Here is a 23,696-nt window from a genome sequence, read left to right on the forward strand (position 1 = left end):
AGCATTAGAAGAGAGCTAAGTTTCATCAGTTTTCACAAATCTATTTAAAATTGTAAGTAATTTAGCTTTTTTTCTAGATGGCCCTGGTTGATCTCTTTTGCTCTGCTGCCACCTGCTGGCAGTTTGTGTAATAACTACCATTTCTGCAACCATTCTTTGCAGTTGAGAGGCTGCATCAAAGCCTTCTGTGTGCTCTAGCATAAAAAAAAAAACAACAACAAAAAAACAAATACGTCTTTGGGACACAACATTAAAAAAACAACGTATTTACACGTTATTGGGAGCAAATGAGTTAAGAGGAGCAGGTTATTCACGTGTCTGCTGAGGGACAATGGTGTCCTTGGCCCCCTTTTTAGCATCAAATTCAACTTTGCTCTGGTGTATTCATAATTCAATTACTTGGCAGTGTCCACTCCCACCGTTGTGGTACACTTTCGTCCATTTGCCAAAGTGTGCGCATGCATTAATGGCGAATAAATGCAATTGAGTAGCAAAAGAACCTTAAGAGGGGTTGCTGTCAAGACGTCCTCATGTTAGTGAAGACACGCGCAATGGCGAACAATTCTGCCGCGACGGTTCACTTTTTCGCAGCATGTGGAGTAACCTTGACGCGAGGAACCGAATTGCATTTAGAGAGGTGGAAAAACAAAAACAAAGAAGAAGACACAAACAAGATTTCCATATGGTAATAGGCTGCACAGTGAGATACAAATAGGATTGCTATTATTCCATTAGCACTAAACGAAACATCTGAAAGGGAAAAGACGGGAGGGTGGGGGTGCATTTTAGTGATTCCGGAGCAGAAGCAGGTTGATTCCTGGCCCAGGCCATTTGGGGCGTTCTTTTTATATCGGCTGGGCTCAATCAAAGTCATTTGAATTAATTACTGAGAACTCTAAAACAGCTGTGAAGCTGTGGAAACACAATTCTAAATTCGCTGCTGAACTTTTACAACCAAGAACTCCCTTTACCCAGAACGCAAAGTTCTTACTTTTTTCAGTATGGCAAAGGTTTCCCTCAGCATGTCGAGATTTTCTCTCCCAACACTTCCTTACAGGCGGTCTTCCATACTTTGAGTTCTGCATCCAGCTTGTTCAAGGTTCTTAGCCAAGGTTTCTCCGTCAAGTGTTTTCAAGTCCAAGTGTTCATCTGTGTTATCAAGAAGTTCAACTTTCTTCAATGCCATCTGAATCCAGCCCTGCTCTCTATTGTTAGTTTGTTTTTGTATATAAAGACTCTGTTTTCTAACATCCGTATCTTGTCGGCGTTTGGGTCCATAATTCCACACCTCACGTGACAATAAATACACATTTTTCCACTCAAGTGCTTTTACATGGATCTTGTATGTCCTATCTAGACTTAAAAAGAAAACTGACTATTTGGGCGTCCCTATTTTTTTAGTTGCCACCACAAACGGCGGGGCGCAGGAAATCCTATCAAAGTCTGAGCTTGGTGAAAGACTCCCATTAAGAGTTCAAATGAGGAAAAACATGCAGGCTTTATAGCCATTAAAGCATAATTCACCTGCTTCAAGCTGTGGATGTTTTCAACTTGTGGCGGAAAGCTATTAGTGCGTTATTAGGCACGTTACGCCGGCGTCGTTTTTGAAGTCGTGGGTGCTATGGGAGATAATTTGACTGGGAATGAGTCATAAGACAACGTGACTCACAGTTGCAAGAAAAAAAGTATGTAAACCTTTAAGAACTACATTGATTTCTACAAAATAAATGCTCACAAACTATCATGTTTATTATCGTGGTAAAAATTTACAGTGCAAGGTGGAGTAAGTACAAAGTATGTCAATCACTTCCTTGTTCAAGAACTAATCGGAGTCAGAGTTAGCCAACCTATAGATAGTATTTACTGACGTCACGGGATCACGAGTCGGCCGCTCATGGTGGGTCAACTCAGCTGTGTTTCTATTGTTTACACCGAATGTTCTTTTGTTATTGATGAATGTCACCCCCAGTTTACTCTAACTTTGCTTGTGTAAGCAAGACATATGCGGAATATTCCGCTCAACACTCCTTGCAGTGGTACACGTTGAAATGTTTGATTAGTGGAATCGATTGGATTACAAACATTTGCCGATGTTACTGCCTGGACTGAGTTTTTGGCTTTTATTGGTTTCTATGTGAATTTATCATTTGTGAATTTGAGGTGAAGAATCTCAGGTTATTTTTAAACCAAGTTAGCTAGTTTCCCAACTGCGCTAGCTAGCTAGCTAGCGCAACATTGTTGATTCATCACTTATGTTCGTACACTTTAACAACAATTTCAACTTTTGGACTGCTGGGAAAGGAAAATAAGAGACCTTAAGGAGGGTATTTGGAGAGATCTCAAAATTCAACATCTTGACCACCAGATTTATTTTTAGCCATGGCTAGCGGCTCAAATTATGGTAAAAACATTTTTACCATCTTACAATGACATCTTAATCAAAATGGTCAGAACACACTTTGGTAGATTTAGTTGGTTGGAAATTCTTTCGATTTGTCTTTGCAATTCCGGACAATTCTTTGTCCGTTTCCAGACGACATTCAATGGACCCGTGAACGGCACACAATGTGGGGCAAATGACGTCATGTGAATGCTATTTATAGGCCAGTGAATTTCACTCGTTTCAGACGTTTGACGTTTAAGATCCAGTTCCCATCATAGTTCTCAGCCCTAGCAGTCGAAATTTGCCCTCACTTTCCCATCATACACCGAAAATCCGCCATCATCAGTGACTTCAGGTAACGGAAAGCGTCAATATCTGTGAAACATATTCTTATAACAATGTGACCAAAATCAAAGCACTCATCAGCGTATAGACGTACGTCAAGTGGAACGCCGCTGCGCGTTTTCACAATAAACCTTCTCTCAAATGTCATTCTCCTAATTCATCACTTACATCGATCCACCATACCAACGCATTTATCCTCTGCTAGACAATGTGGCTTCACCGACATCATCGGCGTGATCAATGGATGAGGGCTGCCGGGGGTCAGCAATCGTGACGCCTGTGTTTACTGAGGCGAAGTGTTGTGGTGTGCGGCGAGAAAAAAAAAAAAAAGTGTAATCGATAAGACGGCTATCATCATTTGTGGGCCTTATTAACGACCTTACCGCAATCTGGCACGCACACGAAAAACACTCACTTGCATTTGAGGAAGCAGGGACTGCAGTATTCCGCACAGCTTCTAGCAATCGTTTTGGGGATGGGGGCCACGTTGCTACCGGCAACAGCCTGAGCCATCTCCACTCACCTCATATAAAACAAGGCTCTCCATCATGTAAGGAACGGCGTCGTTTATGAGGGCCGCGGCGCAGAGCTGAAGAAATAATTCAATACGTGGTCAAAGTCAAACTCACAAGCTCTCAATTATGACTATGCTGCAGCTCAATATGCTTCTCATGAATTTCAAAGGCCGCGTCCACCTGTTTAAATGCTAAGCCTGACAACATGGTGAACAAGCAGGTTCGCAGTTCAGCATTCGGGGTTCAAAATTTTGGTTTTGGCCTTCCTCTATGATCATTTAAGTAGGGCTGGGTATCGATTCTAATGTCCTCTATCAATTCGATTCAATTCATTTCACTTCAATCCCATATTGATTAATTATGGGACATCAAGTCTTCTTAAATAGAGGACATGACAAAAAATTAAATTCCAAATTATATTTTGCAGAAGAAGTAACCAGTTAGATGATTTTAGTGTTATAAATCACTTAAATGTTTCACAAACATTCTAATTCTAATTCTATAAATGTAAATATAAATTATAATGATTCTGAATCGTCTTAGAGTAATGGAAGTCAAGTGATCATTAAATGCCAAGAAAACGGTAAAAAAAAAAATGGCTTTCAAATTCCATTTTCTTATAAATTTATGTGAAAAAGTGATATTACAATAATCGATTCATGGTTTTATGAATTGATAAACTCAAAAAGGAAAAACAATTCACTATCATATGATTTTTAAAACCCAGCCCTAATTTAATGTAGAATTTTTATGTGATAAATAGGAGAATGACTCAAATAAAAATTGAGGATTTTATGTGAAAGTACACTTCAACCCCAGTGCCTTTTTTCAGACTTCCAAATGCTTTCGTTGGGTGCAGAAAAAAAACATAGCACACAGGAAAAGAAAAACAATCTTCGTTGTAGATGTCAAAAAGGGATTTTGTGGCTCTTTGAGTATTTACAGTAAGGTCACCAAACCCTGCACTAGACCACCGTGCTGCCACGGATGGAAATAATGAATGCATAAATCTGTGTGACTTAAGAGTCTAAAAGCAGCGTTAAAATTGCAGCAACAACTGCCGGCGGTTGATAAGTCACGTGTCATGTAGGCTTTAATTAAAAACAAGTGATAACATGATAAAAAGAATGGAAAAAGACGCCTCTTGGCTGATTATCTGTCACGGTGCAGCCACCTCGCTCTAAAATAATTCGTTAGATGTCACAGAGTCATCTGCTGTTCGTTTCTGGTGCTGTGTTTCCCCGTCAAATGTCCTTTTTGTAGCAGAACAATGCGTGCTTCTGTCTGTAAATAATACATCGGGCTTTCGGTGAGGCGTGCGAGACAAAGCGGGCATCAAGAAAAAGGGGAATATCACATGAGAACCATGATAGGACACCGCGCGTATTTACAATCCTGTTTGCGACAAAACTGCAGCAAATCAGTTTTTTTTGGGATTTAAATATTAATAAAGCCAAATGTATTTAAATTCGCCGCTCGTACACATCTTGCCTTAAGTCGTAATATTGTGATTTTGACTCCATTATGCACGCAAACAAAACTTTGAATTAACTGAGCGACGGGCTTTTTAAAAAAGAATGTCACACGACGTCGCAGTCGTGAGCCCCTCGGGCCGGCAGCAAATGAAAGCCGCACTGACGGCTTACTTTTTACTTACATTATTTCCCTACTTTTCCTTCAAATCTATTTCTCACAAAAGCCCAAAAAAAGGGGGGGGGGATGGGGGGAGCAGCAGCGTTGGCTCGGAGGGGAACCTAAGCCCAGCTTGTGAGCGAAATCTGGCCACTTTGAAGATGTACTGCAGGGGCCGAGCACGGGACATAATTACGGTGTTAGAATGTAATGTATGCGTTCGCCGGAGGTGCCGCCAGGCTACTTTTGCACCTCTGTGGTGCTTGAGTTAATGGCAACCCACATGGTTTAACCCTCCTGTTAAGTTTGTATCATTAAAAAAAACAAAAAACAAAAAACAGGCCAGTCTAGCCTTCTGCATGCTAAACTAACAGGTGGGATAAAGAAAAGAAAAATGAGCAGACCTCAACAACATTACTACATATTTCATCATTTTGCTTAATTGCTTGTATACATCTGTGGCAATTATATGCTATTATATCAAACCAATAGTTAAGCAGAGCTGCATTATTTTTACGCGCAATTTAGCATTAGCAACGTTAGCTTCTGATAACTGCTACATTATTGTTTCCTCTGTGATGTTGTTGGCATGGTGGGGGGTATTTGTGTTCGATGATGAGACCATGTGCCACATCCAAACAGCTTAGTAAATGAAGTGCTGCCTACATGAGTGAAAATGCTTTATTTGCATTCATGGGCACTCAACTATGGCACTCAACAAATATGATGTGTATTGTATATGTGCTAAAACATTTTGATCCTTGGGTTATTTTAGCTAAAGAATGCAGTCCATGCTTGTTGCTAACCAAAACAGCAGCACCTACCAATGAACGTCAACAGTCTTGGAAATGAATTCATTAAGTGTGGAATCCTACCAGCTATTGTAAAATAAAATGAAAATAAATAAACATACTTACCATACTAGATGTTGGTCAATCTGAGCAGTTTAGCAAATTACCACATTTTGAGGAAATACGGTATTTTTCTTTTAGCGCGTAACACTCAGTCTTGGTAAAGAAGAAGAAACTGGGCTTCAAGCAAAAGTACTAATGCAAGCTTGTAAGTGCAGCGTTATGGTGTGTGCAGAGGATTTCTTGATAGAGCGCAAGCGTTCTCAAAGTAATTACCTGAGTGTAAAGTGACACTTAGGGCGTTTTACTACAAGGCGTCGGCGCAGGACCACCCGCCGCGACGCCTCATGGGCGCCGGCGCCCAAGTGCAAAAGGGCTCAAATGAAGGTGGAGCGCGGATCCGCAGGTGTTGCCGTTTAATTAATACACTCGAGCCGAGTCACACTTGGCTGCTTTCACAGCTCCGGCTGGGACAGCTGAGCCAATCACGGCTCATCACACACATGCGCATATGCGTACGCACACACACACACAATCATATTTTGCCACAAAAAAAGGTCTTCAAGCTGCCGTCACTCTGCCAGCGAGTAATTGATGATACATGGCAACGTTTGTGGCACAATGCATTTCAATTTGGACACTTTTAGGCATGGCGAAGTACGGGTTAGTGTTAGCACGTCTGGCTCACAGTGATGAGATTCCGGGTTCTAATCTCGGCTTAATTTCGGACGTGATGGGTGGGTAGACTTCACAGACTCACCCATTTGTGTGCAAGCAATGCAGGGTTGTCAAACTCATCGTAGTTAATCGTAACTCCACAAAAGAGCTAAACCGTGGGTACGGTTTACTAAACTGTGGGTACAGATTACAAAACTGTGGGTACAGATTACAAAACTGTGGGTACAGATTACTAAACTGTGGGTACAGATTGTCAAACTGCGGGTACAGATTGTTAAACCGTAGGTACGGTTTACTAAACTGTGGGTACAGATTACAAAACTGTGGGTACAGATTACTAAACTGTGGGTACAGATTGTCAAACTGTGGGGACAGATTGTTGAACTGTGGGTACAGTTTACTAAACTGTGGGTACAGATTAGCAAAAAATAAATAAAAATTCAGACCCTGACACCAGAGGGGCTCCGAAGTTTTGAGATGGGCCAGATCATATATTTAAGAGGGTGATCAATAGAAGTTGTCAAGAATATTAATATGTTATATTTATATATATATAGTCTATATAAGTTTTGCTAATATTTTTATTTGAATAGTTAAACTAAGCATGAATAAAAAAATAGATAAACCCTCAACCTATTTTTTTTTGGGGGGGGGGTGCTAAATTAGTGCAACAAATATTACAGGACTTTATAATACAAATGTTTAGTGCTTTGGTCTAAGAATGTTGCTGGAGGCATCTATAAAAAAAAATACAACCCAGTATTTTACAATTTACATCACCTGAAGCTGCAGTTTAAAACGCAAAGCAGACTATTACTGAGAAACGATAATAAATGAGGCTAACTGGGTGGAACAAATAAGTCACATAGCTCACACAACATTAAGTGACCACATGTCAGAATCTTGTTAAAGATGCCAACAACCCATGCGACATAACATCGTCTATAAAAATACACCACAAGAGAAATTGTTTACGTTCAGTAAGACTGCAATTTCGGCCATCTGGGCAGCTTGGTAGGTCGTGCTGTTTTGGTTAGCAACCGAGCATCGGCGAAGAAAAGCGTTCCAAATGAACAGCGGTTAGCCGAGGATAACCTCGACAGATTTAAAAGAAACGACGCGGGGCGGTGGCGGCGGAGTCACTTCGCGAGCCGGTGCCAATGCGCACGGCGAGCGGCATGGCTGGATCCGCTTAAAAGCTGGCGCGCGTCTCCCGACTCGCCGGGAGCCTGCCAAAATGCTTTGCGGGCATTCTGTGCTGAAATGGGCGGCGGCTGGCTGCGTCTTCCTGCTGGCACAACGAGAAGCTCCTCCAAGCTCTGGATGCATTGTGACTGTCAGAGCAGCTGCTAGCAAAGCACACCGTCATTAGGGACGGTACAGTCTAGTAAGGACGTTTTAGAGTTTAGGTAGTCTTACAGTCATGTTTTCTTTTAGATCTTTTATTTGCAAGACAGTCATATTTGTAATTAGTAAGGACAGTGGTGACGTCACAAGCTCATCGTTGACCTTAAACTTACGCATTAACAAAAACCCCCGAGTGTTGTGGGTGAACGCTGCCCTTCCGAGAAATTAGTATTTTTAGAATCCCATTATATTGTATCGGTTATTTCTGTCCAAATGACAACAACAGTATTCTCACTCTCCGGGAAATTTGTGAATGGAAAACAGAGGAGGAAATAATGGAGACAGAAGCACAAAGAGTGAGATCACGCGTCTATTTCAGTAGTTGATGAAATTAGCTTTTGACGCTCAGCTCTCATCAAGGCCCAGGATGTTGAAGAGGAGGCTTTTAAATGAATTTTTAAAAAATAATAATATTTCTTTCAATGCATTGGACAATGGCTATATTTCCTTTGATCAGCTAAAGGGAAAATTAATTCTCTATCAAATATCAGACAGACTAATGAAATAATAAGCAACAATACTGTAGCGCAAGATAATAAAATGGAATACAAATTTAAATTAAATAAAACAAAATATTGTTTTGACAGTATGTGACGTAGGGGTGGGAACCTCACGATATGATACGATATGCGATACAAGGCACACGATAACGATTATCTCATATGACGATACTGCAATTATCGATATATTGCTCAGGTAATAAATCTACGATAATCTACTATAAAACTAATATATAAAATAATAAACATCAATAAATAATAAATAAATAATAAATTAAAAAAATAAAATTCAAATAATAAAATAATATAAATATAATATAAATACATAATGTAATATATATATATATATATATATATATATGAATATAAATACAAAAAATAATAATACATATAATTAAATTATATAATAATAATAATAATAATAATAATAATAATAATAATAGTAATAATAATAATAATAGATGATGATGATGATGATGATAATAATAATAAAAACTAAGCTCATACATCTTCTTCGCCTGAAGACTTGCGCCCATTTCCCCACCACTCTTATGAGGCGCTCCCCCTAGTGGCCCGCCAAATAATTGCTCAATATGTTTTGAACAAAGGAGCCGTTAATAGCGGCTCTATATTAACTACAAATATCGCGATACTTGCGTAGACGTATCGATAATCTATCGGGAGACAAAGTATGGCGATTTATCGATATATCGTCACACTCCTAATGTGACGACAATGTATTTAATGACGATACGCATTGCCATAGACTCTAGCGATGTACGAAAGTCCACACTATTCCCTATACGTATAGCTTTTTCCCACCTAGCCTGCCTTGTGCAATTTCAATAAACTTTATTATAAATAAATAAATTAATTAAACTCCAGATTCACTTTACAGTGCAAAATCAAGACAAAAACAAGGAAAGAAGCGCCATAGCACCCAGTCTGCCTTCAAGAATAACATGTGGAGTGTGAATGGGGACCAATTAGCGAAACAAAACGCTCATCTTTACTTTGTTTACGCCGCTTTGCCGTTTGAATCCGCATCAATGTAGCGGCAAACGTAACACCTGGATTTCTGAAAATCATCTCAAAACGCGCGAGCGCGACGGGCAAAGCGGGCGTATCAATCCGTCAGTTAGCGGATGAAAGCGCCTCATCCTCGTCGAGCGGTGATGTGGCGATGATGACAAATGGACGCGGGTCATTTATCTCCCGCAGCCACGGCTGTCTTCCAGACAGCGCCGAGGATTGAAGATGGGAGAGCAAAAGAGAGAAAGAGTGTGAGCTAGTGAAGGGTGTGGGGAAAAAAAACAAAAAAACATCTGTAAATTATTCAGCATTTTGAAAACACGCCACGCATAATTCTTGAGGTTGCATCGCTTCGCAGAATTTCTATGAAAATGTTCCCCTGGGGTGCGCATTCATTATGTATCAAGCCATGCTTGATGCGAGCCCCGACAAGGCGGCGTAACGAACGGGCCGAGATGCCTTGTTTGGACGTCCGTTATGTTTTCGTCCGAGTCTCCTTGTAAATTGTGATGCGGCGGCCGTGTTACTTCTCCGGCTGCTGAGTTTCTCCCTTTAGGAGCTGCCGGCCAACAGGTTCCGCTCTAATGATGGACAACTGTGCTGCAGCCACGTCAATTATGAGCCAAAAATAGACGCTTGAGCATCTATGAAGATATTCTACTTTCATGATCACACTCTCATAATCTGAATTCTGTGCTTTTATCTGGCTCTAAATGAACTAAAAAAAAAAAACAGTGGAAAAGATGTAAAGAATTACACTGCTAAACACTATCTTGGTTGACTTGGTTCAACAGCTGTAAACAAGACTAAATACCCTCACCAGAAACGCCAACTTGTGACCCCTGCTCTAAACTGCTCCATAGTTGTGAATATTTGTCTCTGTGTGCCAATCTCAGAAACCCATGTCACAGACAGAGGACAGAGGAACCCTTAGATTTATAAAAATATGCATTTTATCGGTCCAAAAAGTTATTTTTGAAACTCAATAGTCCCGGCAATGTAGGTACATTATTATTTTAAAAAAGAATTCGCTAAGTTTTAATTGCGGGTTTTGTCTTCTGGATTATTAATTAATTTGAATAAATGAAATATTATATATATATTTATTAGATTAAAATTGATAAAAATCATAATCGACCTGAATGACAGGAATAAAAATAAATAAATAAATAAATAAATTAAAAAAAAAAAAAAAAAGAAAGAATGAAGATTTAATTTTTGGGCCACATCAACCGGCCCGACGGCAATGCTTTAAAAAAAAAAAAAACGGCTTTATTTCCTTGCTGGTGAGTCATGATGCTGAACATTGTAGACAAACGTTGCGGCAGGACCATGTGTGATAAAAGCAGCAACAGCCGCTGCAGCGTCAATTATTTTTTTATTTATTTATAATTATTATAATAATAATAGTGTGCCCGCTGTTGGAGAGCGAGCCTCATCCGTATGGCACCTTTGCACACTTCCTTCTTTTAATCAACACGTTTTGAGGGAAAGTAACACTCACGCGGTTCAGACAGGAGACGAGGAAGAGGTGGCAAAACACAATAAGACATTTCTCACCAATTTTGCACACGCATGACTAAGAATAGGAAAAAAAAAAAACAGACGACTGAAAGGTGATGCAGGGTGGTCAATTCTTTTCTAATGCTATTCCACTGCAGTAATTCTCTTCATTTTAACTATCCACCTTTCACAGCGTCACTTAAGTTTTGTTTTGTTTTTGTTTTTTTTGTTTCTATCCCCACCATAGCCTATTTTCATCTTGTCTCGGCTTGTCTATTCCCTTGTCGGAGTTTGTCAAATTCCATCCATCCATCCATTTTCTGAACCGCTTGCTCCTCACAAGGGTCGCGGGGCGCAAGGGGTGCTGGAGCCTATCTCAGCTGGCTATGGGCAGTAGGCAGGGTACACCCTGAACTGCTTGCCAGCCAATCGCAGGGCACACAGAGACAAACAACCATCCACACTCCCAAGCACACCGAGGGACAATTCGGAGCGCCCAATTAACCTGCCATGCATGTCTTGTGGGAGGAGACCCACGCAGGCACGGGGAGAACATGCAAACTCCGCCCAGGAAGGCTCCGCCTGGACTCGAACCAGAGTCCTCAGTACTGGGAGGCGGTTGTGCTAAACAGTCAACCGCCCAGTTTGTCAAATTAGAGACTTTAAATAGTTTGCTTGCAGATGCTAAAAAAAAAATGCTTTGGTCACTTGTAGGTCAAGGCACCACTGTAATGTATACAGTGTTTGCCTGAACTATTTAGCTAGTCTAATGAGTATTTACGTGGCAATAGCTTCGTAATGAAATTATTTTTTGCCAATTTGCATCACAGTTGGTTTATTGGGTAGTGAGGGTGGTAAACATTGCCTTGGGGGACTCCCCCGTCCCCCCCCGCTAGTGTTTGACAAAGCATGCTTGAAAACACCGTCAATTCCGTGCCACTGGACTATGACACTATTACAGAGTCAATTAGGGGGCGAGAGTGTAAAGCACTGCTGTTCTTCGGGCTTATAGGGAGCCAGAGGCGTTTATTCTAGACTGGTAGTCATAGTGGCGAGGTCAGCCATAATTCAATCGGTTTGATTGAAAGAAATACACCCAGCTCCGCAAAAAGAAAATAAAAAGAAAGTGATGACGATGACGATTTTGTACTCTATGTTGTATGTGGGCTAACACAGTACATGCGATGTAAAGTTAATGACATCATCCTTGGTTCAAACTATCACAATCATAGAACTTTTAACCCCTCTGTCATATGTGAATGAAAAGAAGTTACTCCATAACTCTGTGATCACAATCAATTAATTATATTTACAACATTTGTTTTCATTTATTCCCAACAGCCAATGCTCTTTATTTTATGACGTTTCTGTTGGCTGCACCGTTTCCAGTATTACCTATCGGGATGTTAGATTGTTTGCCCAATCAGATTTCTTCTTTTGTTTTTTTTGGGTCCCGCCTCCTCAAGAAACTGTGCAGTCGGAACGGGTCGGGCAACGTCAGTGTCAGACTTGTATGGTGGCCACTTAAATGATGATTTTATGACGCCATGTTTACTAATCTGACATAGCGACTGTCGTGAACAGCAAAAAATAAATAAAAAATGTCTGAGCTCAGCATGACTTAAACTATGCTTGATGTGGGGCTTTTCTTTCACCAATCAGATTTCACAGTTGACTCCGAAGGCCAACTAGCAGTGCCACAATGACCAATTTTTTTGCGACCTATGCACAACTACGAATGTTTGGTCAGTGCATAACATTCACAAAAAGTTCAACTAGCAAGACACACACAGTTATGTCGCAAACTGCATCCATTGTATAACTGTATTTTCACTGTATTTTTCTCATGTTATTAGATAAATATTGATTTGGTACTGCTACAGATGATGTATGTGGCACAGTTGCGTGCTTTTATATTGCTTTTTTTTTCTGGGTATATTGCTGACAAAAAAAGGAGAACCACACACTTGATTGGTCGTCAGTGAATCACACAGTACAAAGATGCAGACAACCATTCACACTCCACATTCACATCGCTACTAAGTGGGAATTGAACCCACGCTGCCTCAGGCGAGTCAACCACTACACCATCAGTGACTCATAATAATCATTCAGACCCATCTCGAGAGAATTGCATCGTAATGTTGCACTTTCCTAAAAAGAACTTGAAAGAGCTTGTTGGAACATGGCTGATCTCTTATACTCTTTTTTTTTTTTTTTTTTTACTCATTTTTTTGTAATACTACCATTGCTTTAAGAGACTTCTTCAGGTCAGAAGCTATATTAAAGCCTGCTGTTTGCTATAGCATAAAAAAAACATAAAAAACAAACAAACAAACAAAAAAACAAAACAAAAAAACGTATAAATATGTTTTGGGATTGAATGAGTTAATTGGGCGCTCCAAATTGTCCCTAGGTGTGCTTGTGTGCGTGGATGCGTGTTCGTCTCTGTGTGCCCTGCGATTGGCTGGCAACCAGTCCAGGGTGTCCCCGCCTCCTGCCCAAAGCCAGCTGAGATAGGCGCCAGCACCCCCTGCGACCCTTGTGAGGAATAAGCGGTCAAGAAAATGGATGGATGGATTATTTTATTTCATTTCATTATCACATTATCACATTATATATTTGAGAATATTTCATTTATTGGAGCGTTTACTGCTGGCAGTGTGCAGATTAGCCTTTTATTGAATCCTAACAAAAAAACACACTTTATGGTTCTTTTCCCTGACTGTAGCCAATGTGAACCAACTCCTTGCTTCAAAAGAAAGGTACAAACCAACTTCAGTATCATTAGCATTACTGTCACACTGTTAAGTGTTTCGCCGATGTTTCTGTCTGCACCGCGCACTTTTGCGCGTGTTTTTACAGGCTCTTATCGCTAAAAGTAAACAGACGGTGGGGAAAAAGCAGTGGAGATTGCATGTTCCAAACCTTAATTATTTACTTGAGTGGCTCCAAAGACCAAACACACGCACAGAAAGACATGTGGCAAACAAACAACAAGGGGAAATGTGTACAATTGGGAAAGTCAGTGGAGCGCAGGAGTGACAAATGGACTCTTTAGATCTCACGCTGTTGTATTTGGAATGCTTTAATTGAACATGAGCCGAGCACGGACACGGCAAAGGACTCTGGGATTTATTTTTTGAATAACACCAACGGCGGATGCTAACGTCAAACCCACGCAAGCATTTTAAGTTATTTGGGGAGCACTTGAAGAGAAAAGGGGAATCGTTTCCAAGTGGAGATTATTTCAAAATCTCCTCACACGCATACACATAAACCTCCTGTAGCAAAGCAACAAACTGAAGTGACTGGTCTTTGTCTTGTAAATGCACCGGGAAGGTAGATGCATCTCTTCCTTTCTGGCATCAAAAAAAAAAAGCATCCTCTCTTCCTTGATGAATGCTTCGAAATGGGGGCAACTCCAACGTGAACTTTCATGACTTTCTGCAGTTTGTCGAGAACAGTTTGTCGTCTGAAATGCCGTTAGCCCGCCAGAGTTCATTTGCGAGCCGTGCGGGCTCGAGACGTTCAGATTACCGTTTCATAATCAGCCTCATTAATCTGGTAAGGGGGATCTTTATTGTCGGTACATCTGTAGCTGCTCCGGTTCTGGTGTGGCGTCATTAAAAGCAAACTGGGCAGTTATGATGTAGTTAAGAGGGGAAATAAAAGGCAGATCTTCCTTCAATGGGTCCATCTTATGACCGTAAAGCTTGCAACTCAAATTAACTGAATTTATTTTGATGGATAACACCTAATCAATGGAACTGGAGTGGAAGGTGAGGATGGTTGAGAAGTTCCTCACGGAAGTTGAGTAGCTAGCGGCTGTCCTAAAAGTTCCTTTATGACATCATAAATTAATTATCTGAATATAGTAATCACTCTTATATTTGTAGTTCACTATCCACAAATTAACCTATTTTTTTCCAGTGCTGTGCCGTTCAACCTGTGCCGCTCCCGCATTGTAACATTGGAAATATGCCGACAGAAAAGCTCAGCTTTGGGTGACCGCAGCATTTGGGCAGTAGGACAACATTTCCCATGATTCTTAGACACGGCAACTGTGTGATTGACGTACACGTGGTCCAAAACGATTGGCTTACTGACTGAAATAAAAATACATAAATAAAGCCAGGACAGGAGCTAGGTAAAACTACAACAAAATAATGGGGCTTGTGAAATCCGGGACACATTGCTAAAAATCCAGGACTGTTCTGGATAAAACAGGACATATGGTCACTCTGTATTAAACTATTTTAGGATCATTGTGTGGGAAGTGGGAAAAAACATGCCCTAAAAACATTTCCATATCTACAACATGAACAACGCTGGCAATTTATTTTAGGCAATTTAGAAATAAAGACATTCGTTTTGTCGACCAGAGAAAGTTGCTACTGGATTTGGACAGTTGAAACTTGAAGTCACCAAAAAAAAAAAAAAAAAGTCTGAAAAGTGGATGGATCTAATGACAACGTGAAAATATTGGCAACACTGGATGAGAGAAATAGTCATCCTCTCAGTTTGTTTGTCACTACAGACCCCGCCCCAAAACATTTCCACTACAAATGCGTATTGTTCCCTGAGCAGTCATTTCAGGGGTAGATAAATTACACCAGAACTAAATTTAACCAATTACGTAATTGGCACGCAGTTCATAAATTACCCCAGGATAACACCCAGTTACCAACCAAATTTCAGTCCCGTTAATTGCTCCCCCTAAAGTTCCTGCAGTGCAAATGCGCCTTGAGCAATCACGCGTCTGCCTGCTCTGGTGTAAAGCAACACTTTTGATTTTGTGTCTCTGGCTGCTAAATGCTCGACTCCGTCCAACAGCTAATTCACGACGTCGTCTTCCAGGACAGGCAGTCGGTCTTTTTCGGCCTTCTATTTTTATTTTAGTTTTTTTCTGCCAGCTGGTTGCGGGAAGCTGCGATGATTACTGAGACAACAGCAATCCAAAGCGTCGCGTTTGCCGGGTCTGAAAAATCAAAACAATTAGCTGACAGATGCTTAAAAGCTCTGTAGCACAAGCAGGGGAAACTCCAAATTCCATTTGGGTGATAATGATCTGTTAGTTTGTCACTAACGGGGACACGATCCGCATTGATTCACGATTTGGCGGAATTTCAACGAGCAATGAGTGCAAACGACTTGAAGACAAAGAGAGTCATCCCTCATTGTCTGCTCTCTTATTTTTAATGGGCAGCATTTTATTTTGAAATGGCTTGGTCAGACCCATCAAAAAGTCCAAAACGGGTCACAGTACTGCCTACGGGTTTAAACAATTATGGGCAAAAATGAGGGATGTACCGATTTGAAACATTTGAGCTGATTTCTAAAAATGTGACCAACACTATACTTGACAAGGAAAAAAAATCTAAATCACCACCACCAAAAAAAAATAAAAAATAAAAAAGTCGGTGTCATCTTATTGGTAGCCGCAGAGCACAAAGTGATGGCTCAAACGGGGTGGAAAATATACATCAATATGACTTTGACCTGAGCTTTGGGCGTTTGGCTCCAATGTCATCCAAAATCAATAGAACACTTTTCTGAATAATTCCGAAAGCTCAGTGATGATGGGTTTAAAAACGCAAGGAGGTGACAAGCAGTGTTTTGAACTTAAACCTCAGATATACCGTGATTGAAAATCAATCGTGTGCTTGCTTCAACGTGTGGCAACAATCAATAAGAATAAAAAAAAATAAAAATAGATATTTTATGATGGAGATTTCAGCCCTCCATTGAATATGATGTCTGTCATAAACACCAGTCAGGTTTAATTATTATTAATTTTACCCAATAGATCATGCACACCAACATTTTTGATGCTGAGAGCTACTTTCTTGGATCCTGAAAAATGTGCTACCAGTTTGATACACACTTCTGAAATGTGATACAATTACAGTGAATTATACATTTGTGTATATATATATATATATATATATATATATATGTATATACATACACACACAAATGACATGTCAAGATATCGGTGTTGCCGCTCTTAGAACCACGGTGTTAAATGGCGCCATGAAAGGTGTCGTCTTCATTAAATACACCATGAGAGCAAAATAATTGGGAAAACAGAAGAACATATGGAGCTACTTCACAGTTTGAAAAGCCCCCCCCACTCCTTTAGGGAGAATTTGCAGGATCTGGAGCGTGTCTTTGGGATTTTGTTTTCCTTTCATCCACAGGAGCGATTATTGCAACGTGTCATATTGTGAGAAAGTACACATCACAACGTGAGTGTGTCATCATCAGAGTGTTTCGAATGCGCAGGTTCACAGGTTAGGTTTGGTGTCTGTGTTTAGTCTCGAGGGATCTCCAACGTCTAGACACCAAAGTGACAATTTAAAAATATTTTGTCAAGATGACGACGTGAGAAAGTTGCAAAACAAATTATTTTTTACACAATCTATGCGTTGTTGGGTGGAAATGAAGAATCCTACAACTACCTTTGTGTCTGAGATGTAAAGTAAAGTATTCCAGATATATATGCTGGTATGAATTTTTGGACTGTCGTTCTATGTTTACATCGAAGGTGGCGTGTGCATCTCCCAGTCGGTGAAGATTCCCAGGGAGCCCAAACAAGGCGAATTCGACAAGGTCATCAGACGCCTACGTGAAAATCCCAACGCGAGAGTCGTCATCATTTTCGCCAATGAAGATGACATCAGGTAGGTGGCAAAATACTGTACATGGAGACAGGCTAAGCAGTGGTCCACTGGGTGATGAATTGCAGAGTAAGCTGAAGAGGGGGGGGAGTTGGAAGGGCGGGTGCCCTTATCCCGCTTATCGTTTACTTCATACTCGCCCCTTTTTGCAGGCGGCTGCTCCACGCTGCTAAAAAGGCCAACCAGACGGGACATTTCATCTGGGTGGGCTCCGACAGCTGGGGGTCCAAAATTGATCCAGTTCTGCACCAGGAGGAGATGGCGGAAGGGGCGGTCACCATCTTGCCCAAGCGCCAGTCCATCAAGGGTAAAGACGACTGTCTTAGGAGTCGTATAGTGGATACCGACCGTATTCCGGCAAATACTAACTGGGGGGGCCTTTATTTACTACAGAGATGTGTAACAGGACTGTTTATGGTGCAGAAATGCAGCAAAAAAGTCAAGAACCGAGGAAGACTGTCTTGGGCAAACAAGTTGTGTTACTCCCCTGAATTTTAACACGGACATTGTGGAGAAACCACGAGTCAGCATCCAGTAGAACTCTGGACTTTAAAACTAAACTAAAAAGGACTATCGTGAAGAAATGCAGAGAATAGACAAGAACAGAGGCAGGCTGAGTTGAACAAATGTATTGTTGTGCCATCTGAAAGCCTGTTGTGCTCTTTTCATTAAAAAAAAAAAAAAAAGAATTTCTAATTTTATTCGTATGCGAACAGTATAAACTGTGGTAATGACACTTACTAGTACTACCCTTTTTTTTTTCCCGGATGGGGAGCTGGAGATATCTATTTCAGGCCGTCTTAACTGCAGCTAATTGGGAAATGGCGTCAATTAGGGGGGGCCACTACTCAAGGAAATATGTTAAAATTAAAATTAATCTAAAAATAAATAAATAAATAAATAAATAAATAAGAGTAAAACAAATAAAATAAAAATAAAAATAAGAGTGTCTACACATCCTGCAGCTATGAAACGACTGATGACGTTAAATGTGTCCAGGGTTCGATCGCTACTTCATCAGCCGTACGCTGGAGAACAACAGACGCAACATCTGGTTCGCCGAGTTCTGGGAGAATAACTTCAGTTGCAAGCTGAGCCGACACGCCCTGAAGAAAGGCTCCGGGCTCAAAAAGTGCACGAGTAAGTCGTACTTGGGTAGTTACGCCTGCATATGAAACACGGCACCATCACGTTTGTTTATACTTCACCGAACACTGAATTCTTATTGATGCCATTTATTATGAAAACAAAGCATACATATTGGATATACTTCATCTTCAGTGATGTATTCTGGCCATACTAATACAGACTTGAGGAGTAATGTGGTGTTTATACTTTTATCCTTATTCAAACTGAAAAGGGGACGGGAGGGAGGTGGGGTTGTCAGCCCAGGCCAAGTAAACACGGTAGTACGGTACGGTAGTATTTTCTTCTAGAAAATAATACTGCTCACTGATGAAATTTAGATGTTCCGTGAATGCGTAAGCAGCCATACCAGATATGTGTAACTTCACGTGCATATTATGAGCATAGACAGAATAAAATCTAATTATGGGCAGTAGATCGGAATGAGGCACCTTGACCTGCGGTGAAAATCCAGCCATATTTGTTTTTAGAAATGCATGACCCCATTAAAATGTTATCAAGGATATCTAAACTCATTCCCACCAGCCCAAATTCAAAGTCCTGCGTTCAAGCTAAATTACGCTTCTCCAGGCGGCATGCGTGCACGCACGCTCGGCGGGGAGTCGAGGCAGCGACCCTCACGCTGTGAAGCGCCACTGAGTCATCGCGGTGCCCCCAGGCCACGCAAATGCGCGCTCGCTCGCTGCTTTCCATGCAGATGTTGGTATTTAAGAGCAACAATGTGTTGTGATGTGGAGTATATGAACCCACGCAAGTGCGGCGTGCCGGTGCCAAAACAAAATTATGTTTTTTTTGCAGTCTTAGTTCAATGGCAAATGGACATTTTATGAGGCTGTCAGCTGGAGTATTTTCCTTCTCGTGTCAGCAAAAGGCCTAATTATCAGATGTCTCTAAAATATACTCGACAAAAATATAAACACAACATTTTTGTTTTTGCTCCCATTTTTTTTATGAGATGAAGTCAAAGATCGAAAACTTTTCCCACGTACATAATATCACAATTTCTCTCAAATATTATTCCAAGCCATATTTGTGATAGTGAGCACTTCTCCTTTGCTGAGATAATCACAAGTGTGATTATGCTGATTAGTGTGACATGCTGATTAGACAACATGATTAGTGCCTTAGACCGCCGTCAGTAAAAGGCCACTACGAAAGGTGCAGTTTTGTTTTATTGGTCAGTACTGACTGTTTTCTGATTTCCCAGAAAACCTACAAAATGGAACAAAACTGCACCTTTCAGAGTGGCCTTTTAAAAATCTGTGAAGTGGGATGGATTAACTCGGCAAAGTAGAAGTGCTCACTATTACACATTTAGACTGGTTTGTGAACAATATTTGAGAGAAATCGTGATGTTGTGTATGTGGAAGAAGTTTTAAATATTTGAGTTCATCTAATAAAAAAATGGGAGCAAAAACAAAAGTGTTGTGTTTATATGTATATATATATATATATATATATATATATATATATATATATATATATATATATATATAATGTATGTATGTATGTTGTTACATGTTAGGGCAGGGGTGTCCAAACTTTTTCATTTGAGGGCCACATACAGATAATCAGAAGGCCGCAAGGGCCACATGTTATGAAGAGAAATTGTGTTTAGTCCTAAAAATTGTACAAATAATTTATTTGTGCTTTAGCATATTTAGAAAAATGCCATAGTATATAAACCAATTTATTTGTAATATGGCATTAGGGTTATTATAGTTTTGGAATTTTTCATTTTAGTTTTTATTTAGTTTTGAGTTTTAAATTGAGTTAGTTTTAATTAGTTTTCAGGGTGGTTCTGTTTTTTTTTAATAGCTTTAGTTCTTTAATAAATGCTTAGTTTTAGTTTTGTTAGTTTCAGTATTAGTTTTAGTTTTTTTTAATGTGTATTACTTGTGCGCAATATTTTTTATTTTGTTTGTTTTATTTTAGTTAGTTTTGCAAACATAAAATGTAGTTTCCCTGCGATTGGCTGGCAACCAGTCCAGGGTGTCCCCCGCCTACTGCCCAGAGCCAGCTGAGATAGGCGCCAGCACCCCCCGTGACCCTTGTGAGGAATAAGCGGTCAAGAAAATGGATGGATGGATGGAAAATGTAGTTTCAGTTAGTTTTCTTTTTTTAAAAAGCATCTTTGTTTTTATTTTATTTTGTTAACGAAATTGTTTTTTTGAATTTTAGTTTTTTTTCGTTAGTTTTAGTTAACTAAAATAAATATAGCTTATATAACGCTGCAGTTGTGTTACGTGAAATAGTGTTCAGAGTTTTACCATTTCCGACTGTTAGCGAGACTCTTGAGTATAAGACTGAGTGTCTGAATGTGATTGGAGTTGGAGGGTAGGCCCACTGAAACCTAAGATGAGTGTGTGGACAACCAAAAAAAATATCAATCTGAAGTTATGCAGCTCTAATGTGTGTACATCAGTTATTTGCATGCTGACTCATGCATCTTTACCCACAAATATTTTACACTGGGCAAGAAATCTAACTGTGAAGTCTGGATGATGTCATGTAATATTCATCCATTTGGATTTAGAGAAGAAAGTTTTGGAGTTTTGCGGGGGGTGGGCAAATCATCTCAGCTATGCTCGTGTAAAGTCCCTGAAGGACTCTACATGAGAAGCATAAAATCAACCATTGTAAGGCTCCAGTGAGGGAACGCTGAGGCTTGGGCGCGGAGGGTGGTTGATGACACTGATAGATGGCTGAATCGCGGCGACCTATGCAGGCCAGCCATTGGGAATCCTGGTGGGCTCCTTCGGGAACGCCAGTGATGTTTCACTCGCAACAGCTGTTCACACCCATTGTAGCCAACATGTCGATTAAGTAGCGCTTGATGTAGCGGGTATTACACATTTGCTAGGTGGTTGGTGTATTGTTGTGCTTTTGTGAGAACACAATATAAATATTAGGGGCGTGCTCAATAAATCGATACGGCAATATATCGCTGCGGGCCTCATTACAATACACGTATCGATACGCAGGCGTCAGAATCGATATTGCTCGCTATCTTTAAATAGGCAGTTAACGTTTGCCTTTTCAGCTTACATTGTACCTAAAAAATAAAAAACAGCAGCGTCTTTGAAGTTATTAAGTTAGTGATTGGACACTGTGTCTAGCTAAGAAAAATGAAAACGGAGGAAGAATATCAACATTTATTTACTTATAAACTTAACATGGCACGTGTCTTAATGTACCAATTTTCTTATATTTTGTTTAAAAACGAAATAATGTGTTACACGGAAAAAATGTTTTTATTTCCCCAAATATTTCAAATAAGCACATTTTAGAGCTGTAATTTTAATACTTTGATATTTTTGCTCATATCGGCTCATGCCTATTAATAAACGTTCCCGGTGTGTCTGTGAAAACTGCTCCTTGCTCTGCAGTACGTACCAGGCATGTCGCATGGTGGTAAACCAGAAGATGGCCTTGAAGATGAAGTATTGGGAGACATATGTATCGCGATACGTATCGTATCCTGACCCCTGTATCGTGATACGTATCGTATCGTGAGGTTGGCGGCAATACCCAGCCCTAATAAATATTGAGCTTCATGGTTTAAATGGTACTGAAAATAATTGAGTAGCATTCGAACCCAGAACCAGAAATATCAGGCAGACATAGTGACCTACGAGGGCGCCGCGCTGCCCCGGTTTGAAAACAAACCTGAGTCGGGAGCGAACAGAGCTTGAGAATGAAGCCGCATCGATAGATTCTCTCCCGTCACCCGCCTCAGCCTTTACATCTATTTTAGCCTCCAACATCATTCTAACCTTTGCGTCACGGGGACGACCAGTCTCACAACACTTGTTGGAGGTTAAAGAGTGACAACTCTCTGCGGAGTAGAGAAGCTTTGACATCTCTCTCCGAGAGAATAAAAAACGAGAATAATCAGCGCCCCGCTCGGCTCGTGATCAAAGCATAAGAAGGGCTTGTGCGACCACGTAGACCAAAAAAAAAAGAAACTTGTCTTTTAGCTGTGTATGAGGGAGATGTAAAATTGATATTGATTAATGTTGAAAGGGGAGGTAAGGCGCAACACAGACACTTCATTCATGCTGCTTATTAAAGAGTGAGAAAGCAGCAGAGAGAGTAAATGCTGTTTTGCTTAAAAGAATGCTAACCAAGCTGGCTACACTGGAGGAGCAAGCAGAACATTGCGAAATTATTTAATGGACTGGTCTTGTATGACAAAATTGAATAGAATCAGGATAGTGCACCAAGCTGAGAGGTAAGCCGATGCTTTCGGAGGGAGCGGCGTTGCTAGCGGACTCGGCAGAGTTTACATTTAAAAAATAAATTTGTACCTTCTCACCTAATCAAACAGGACATGATTGTTTGTTATAACACCAGATTAAAATACAACTCATTCACTCCCAGCCATTTTCACAGAAGTAGTCCCGTTCGCTCCCGGCTGTTTTACTGGATTTTGACTGATTTTGCAAGGCCCACAGACTATTGTGTGTTATGGCTATAAAAGCATGGAACCTATCAAAAGAAAGATTAAAGTCTCTTCTTTCATCAGGAAAAAAAAGGTATGTTTCTATCTGTTTCCGTTTTGCAGCAACTAGCATTAGAAAAGAGCTAAGTTTCCTCAGTTTTCACAAATCTATTTAAAATTGTAAGTAATTGAGCTTTTTTTCTACATGGCCCTGGTTGATCTCCTTTGCTCTGCTGCCACCTGCTGGCCGTTTGTGTAATAACTACCATTTTTGCAACCGTTCTTTGCAGTTGAGAGGCTGAATCAAAGCCTTCTGTATGCTCTAGCATTAAAAAAAAAAAACGTATAAATACGTCTTTGGGACACTTAGAACATAAAAAAAAGTATTTACACGTTATTGGGAGCAAATGAGTTAAAAATTCTCCCAGATGAGACATTTTGTCCAAATGATTTTCTCTTTATTTCTTTATCTTGGAAATATATTACATGATAGGTTACTATAATTGCTATAAAACAGTAATTCCTATCAAGTGCACTGCAGGAAACAATCCAACTTCACATATTGTAACGGTGGACA

At 40.2% G+C, this 23,696-nt stretch overlaps 3 protein-coding genes across 13 annotated transcripts in view; 1 reads left to right on the top strand and 2 right to left on the bottom strand.

The window, feature by feature from the left end:
* LOC144024572 (synaptotagmin-2-like) overlaps positions 1-23,696 on the bottom strand; it is a 400,108-nt gene that overhangs the window by 207,815 nt on the left and 168,597 nt on the right. The window lies entirely within an intron of this gene.
* LOC144023446 (metabotropic glutamate receptor 4-like) overlaps positions 1-23,696 on the top strand; it is a 151,907-nt gene that overhangs the window by 92,540 nt on the left and 35,671 nt on the right. The window contains exons 4-6 of the mRNA XM_077528915.1: positions 17,397-17,532; positions 17,682-17,836; positions 18,529-18,669. Coding sequence (XP_077385041.1) covers positions 17,397-17,532; positions 17,682-17,836; positions 18,529-18,669 — 432 coding nt within the window. The remainder of the gene's footprint in view (positions 1-17,396; positions 17,533-17,681; positions 17,837-18,528; positions 18,670-23,696) is intronic.
* LOC144023447 (uncharacterized) overlaps positions 1-23,696 on the bottom strand; it is a 250,689-nt gene that overhangs the window by 89,485 nt on the left and 137,508 nt on the right. The gene's annotated exons all lie outside the window — the stretch shown is intronic.

Source organism: Festucalex cinctus, chromosome 8 (genome assembly GCF_051991245.1).
Source record: "Festucalex cinctus isolate MCC-2025b chromosome 8, RoL_Fcin_1.0, whole genome shotgun sequence".
Lineage (NCBI taxonomy): Eukaryota > Metazoa > Chordata > Actinopteri > Syngnathiformes > Syngnathidae > Festucalex > Festucalex cinctus.